At 51.6% G+C, this 4382-nt stretch overlaps 1 protein-coding gene across 1 annotated transcript; it reads right to left on the bottom strand.

The window, feature by feature from the left end:
• Positions 1–215: 215 nt before the first annotated feature.
• On the bottom strand, positions 216–3371 carry LOC141572338 (calcitonin gene-related peptide 2-like). Its single transcript, XM_074337080.2, has 3 exons — positions 3286–3371; positions 2435–2563; positions 216–375 (listed from the first exon to the last, which is right to left on the bottom strand). Exons 1-3 carry the CDS (start codon positions 3369–3371, stop codon positions 216–218), a joined length of 375 nt encoding a protein of 124 aa, XP_074193181.2.
• Between the last annotated feature and the right edge of the window lie 1011 nt (positions 3372–4382).

Raw genomic sequence — 4382 nt, 5'->3', positions numbered from 1 at the left:
AAACAGAGAAATGAACCCAAAATCTAAGGGTTCAGCTATTGTGACTCTCTGTCCTTCTCCAGACACTGGAGTAAGCACCTTCCCCTGTGGATTTTCTACCCATATGGGCACAGGGAGGGTTAGAGTGTGGATGTCACCCCTGCAATACCAAGTTATCCATCCTCCCATCCAATAGTGCAAGGGCCGTCACCTTCTTCCTGAAGCCTTTTCATTGCTCAGGACTGAAGGTCCCTGCGGCGACGGCCATAGGATTCAGGGCCCACGTCGGTGGGCTCGAAGTCTTCCTTCAACATGCCCCCAAATTTGTGCAGTGTATCTGCCAGCCGATTGGTCACACAGGTGCCCAAATCGCAGTCTCTCTTCTGGACAGTGATGCTGATTTGTAGGGTGGAGAAAGAGAGGATTTGTCAATGAGAGGTTCGGGGCAGGAGGTGGGAGAGCCTGCCTCATGGGACCATCATGGTAAAATTACTCGTTCTTTTCTAAGAAGCGCCAATTAACCATAAGTCTTTCACCTAAACACAATTATCACTGCAGAAAATCACAGGGCCAATACAGAAAATGCCGCAATCACTCCGCTAGACATTCTCAGAAACCACAAGGTGACGCTTGGGAACAGGCCATGAACACAGAGCTATAACAGCCCATCTTTTCTATACAAATACATTAAAAATCAACCAAGGCTTATGAGATTAGAGAGAATTATGGTGCCATTCCCAATCCAATCTCAGAGACTATCTAGAAGCCACATCCAATGCACGGGCAGCAGGTACTCCTTATAAGAAAACAGAAAATCCCCGTCTTACCAAGAGTTTAAGCATTTAGTCGCAGAGGTGCTCGCCTGCTCCTTAGCGCACCTGTTCTTGCTATCTGAGGTTGGTCACAGGGACCACCCATCTTGCCCTGTGTCTGGCTATCCCAGAGCTCACGCTGCCGCTAAGCAGCACAGATCCCTGAATCCATAAAGCCTGGGACGTGGACCAGAGCAATAACCACCACAGCTCAGTGCTTTGTACAAACACAATTTTATTCTCCAGTGACAAGCACATTCAGAAAAAAGACTACGAAGCTCTGTTCTGAAATCCTCAGGCAAACACAGGATGACCCTCTCCCTCTCTCATCTCTTCCTGGGAGATTCTCTTTGGGTCTGTAGGTCCTGCTCTCTCTCCTCCCATCTGAGGTTCCACATGTCCACTGCCACAAAGAAAGCCACTGATACCAGCCGCCAAAAACAACAGAGAGGACCATGTACAGCAGGTTATAGGAAGGAAACAAGAAAGGAAATCAGACTAGAAAGTGGAGGGAGGCATTTGGCAGCATCCTTGGGGATGCCACCAGGAGGGCCGTGGTCTGTCTCCAAGCCACTGGCCAGGACCCTTCTCTTTCCAGGCACTCTGACACCTGTTGCAGTCTGAGGGAATGTGTGAAAGCTGTGGAGGTCCTGTGTATATGTGCCCAGCACACAGTACTCAGATTGCTGCACTGCTTAGCTCTGGAGATGTCCAGGCTGCAGGGAAAAAACATGCCAGGTGATATCATGAACTGGGTTTGCCCCTATGGTTGTCACACAGAAAGTTAGACCAGTGAGGAGTTCCTTAGAGCCAGGGCAGGAGGGGCAGGCAGGAAGGTGGCTCCCACATCTTCCATTAGTTGAACTCAGAGGCATGCTCAGTCAGGGCAGAGTGGGGAAGGGCTGTGGTGGGGAAGGGGTGACCTTTCCTGACCTTCGTCATGCTGCTCAGTCCTTCATGCTGTGCAGAGAGGCTGTCGGGGCAGATACAGGTATGACCCATGACTCTGCCCGGGCAGCGCCAGGGCCAGAGCAGGGGCTGGTGTGTGCTCCAAGCTCAGGGTGCACGGGAGGTGGACTAACGAAGGGTGCTCTCCCCAGCTTGTGACAACATGCGCGTCTCCACAGATCCTACACAGCTAAAGGCCCAGACCTACCTCAGGCACTGTTCTACCTGAGCCCACCCTCTGCAAGGCCTTGGGCTTCCCCTGGCAAATGTACAGCGAAGGCTCCCTGAAGGTGTGAAAGAATGTCATGGGCAGGTTAACAAGGTGGAGTCAAGTTTCTAAAATCTCCTGAGCTCTATGGGGTCCATCGTCTGGCTTCACACTTACCAATCCTCTAACTCCTCCAAGGCTGGGAGGACCTCTCAGTGTTGCCAGACCAATTTCCAGAGTGAGTGATTCCACACCTTCCCCAACAGCTTTCAGAAATGGATGTTTTTACATGTGATCTAACCATAGTCTCTCCACCAGACCTCTGTCTTCAGTGCAGCCTGAGAACAGCTGGGCCCCAGGATGAGGTGAACAGTGACAGCCTGCTGGCCACCTCTCCAGCTGTCTCTCTCCTACCTGTCAGGATATGCCTGCTTGGGCAGGACTGGAGGGAGGGCATGCCCTGTGCTGGGCAGGTGTGCAGCCTCACCTGGGCTGTGTCTCCTGCTCCTGCTCAGCGGCCATCCTCCTCATGGAGTTCTTAATCAGTGCAGCCTGTAGGAGGTCTCCTTCTTCCTTGTTGAGTGAAGCATGGTGTTCAGGGCTCTCTGGGATAGAACTGGGGAGGAGAAGCAAACCCAATAGAGGCCCTGAGCTACTGCGTACCCCCTCCCCAGGATAAGCAGCCAGGTGTCCTGGTTTCTGCCACTTTCCCTGAGGATGTGGCCCCCTCACCCCCCAGTAGACAGGGCATGAGGCCAGTGGCTTTCCAAAAACAGGGCTTCCCCAGAAGTCAGGCTCTGGTGTGAAGAAGTGGTCTGCTCCATCCAGATCATGCAGGCTTGTGAAAGATTAAAGTTTCAGAAAATTTGTGAGCCTAGTTTTAAATACAGCCAATATTAAAGATTAAATGATAACATTTACAAGTAGCGCTATGCTAAGAAGGGTTTCAGTTTAATAAATGTAATTTGTACTAGAGTAAGAAAGATTAACAGATCACATCTCAGGTTTAATAACTACAAATTTATTGGCAAAATAGTAGCAAGTAAAGCTGCAATTCATTTCTGGGGTCATGGCTGAAATAGGCAAAAAGGATGGCTAAAGACAGAAAGGTTTGGTAAAAAGCAGAAACATTGTGCGAGACTCATGAACAATATGAAATATGCAGTAAAGAATATTGTATGTCATCACTGTTGTCAGTTGAGAACTACACATCCTTCTATCAGAAAAAATATGCATTCCCCTGTCTGCCCCCAGCCAGTTAAACTTGCAGCACAGCACCATTCACAGCACAGACTGTTTAATGCCAGGAGCGCTGTGTGCGCCTGGCAGAGCTCTTACCTGAGTGGAGCTGCCTGGAAGGTGCCCACCTGGTACAGGACCAGGAAGCCAAGAGCCAGGAAGGGGGGGAGCTTCCAGAAGCACATGATGTGTCTGCAGGGGAAGAATCACGTTACCATCACCCCAGCTCAGAGTTCTATGAGCCCACACACCTGGAGTCTGGTCTGCCTTCTGCAGGTAACTCCCTGGCTCCGTGGCTTCAGGCTGCTCCCTTCATTTCCCCTCACTGTTTTGTGTTTTGTTTTTTCCATGGCAGCGAAGTGTCACGCTGAAAGATCCAGGGAGCCTGCAGTATGCATGGTTTAGCAAAAGTGCAGGGGCGACTGTAGCGGGACACCTGGGTGATGAGGTCTCAGTCCACAGCCGCCCTCCCTGCCAACCCACCCCGCTGCCTCTCACATACCTGTTGTCCACGTCTCCACTGAGGACAGTCACCGAATGCCCTGTCACCACAGCTGCCCCAATAAAGCAACCCAGAGCTTTTGCTCACACCTACAGGTGTATGTCGGGGAATGTAGGTAGAGAGGGAATACCTCTGCGCCTGGAATCTCTGAGAAACTGAAGACCAAATTCTACTGCTCAGCCGCTCCGCACTTTGGCAAAGAGTGCCCTGTGAGAACCAAGCTTAGCAGAGTGCTAACTTGGCACCCACAACCTAAACTGAGAAAAAAGCTCCCAGAACCCGCAACGGGGGTTTTCCTTTAATGGCTGCCTGCCTAATTCTTAGCACCTATTTGCCACCTACTTGTGCTGGGACAAGTTCTGCACCAATTTCGCGAGGACCACGAGGCACGAGACCTAGTCCATGAGCACAGTCTGCAGAAAGTTACTTCTGCGTCCTGCTCTGCGCGCGGTCCTGGGGAACTCCAAGCATCAGAGATCGGTGTAAGCAACGCGTGCAGTGAGAGGCAGGGAGATGAGCCCGGCTCTGCGCGGGAAGAGTGCGGCGGGGAGTCCCCGAACGGAGACTGGCCAGCGTTACCTGGGGTGCGAGTCTGGGATGAATCGCGGACCAAACAGAGATTGTGTGATGAACAGACCCAGAGAGAAGTGGACAGAGACTCTGAGACTGGCAGGGAAATCGACCAAGAGATCGA

The sequence above is a fragment of the Rhinolophus sinicus genome, chromosome 14 (assembly GCF_057876585.1).
Source record: "Rhinolophus sinicus isolate RSI-liver-muscle chromosome 14, RSI-T2T, whole genome shotgun sequence".
In the NCBI taxonomy this organism is placed as follows: domain Eukaryota; kingdom Metazoa; phylum Chordata; class Mammalia; order Chiroptera; family Rhinolophidae; genus Rhinolophus; species Rhinolophus sinicus.
This window is presented reverse-complemented; position numbering and strand designations above follow the sequence as displayed.

Coding starts and splice junctions, on each gene's coding strand:
- LOC141572338 (XM_074337080.2), bottom strand. CDS start 3,371: ATGTGCTTCTGGAAGCTCCCCCCCTTCCTGGCTCTTGGCTTCCTGGTC. Junction 2,564..3,285: donor TTCCAGGCAGCTCCACTCAG/GTAAGAGCTCTG, acceptor TCTCCTCCCCAG/TTCTATCCCAGAGAGCCCTG. Junction 376..2,434: donor GAGCAGGAGACACAGCCCAG/GTGAGGCTGCAC, acceptor CCTACAAATCAG/CATCACTGTCCAGAAGAGAG.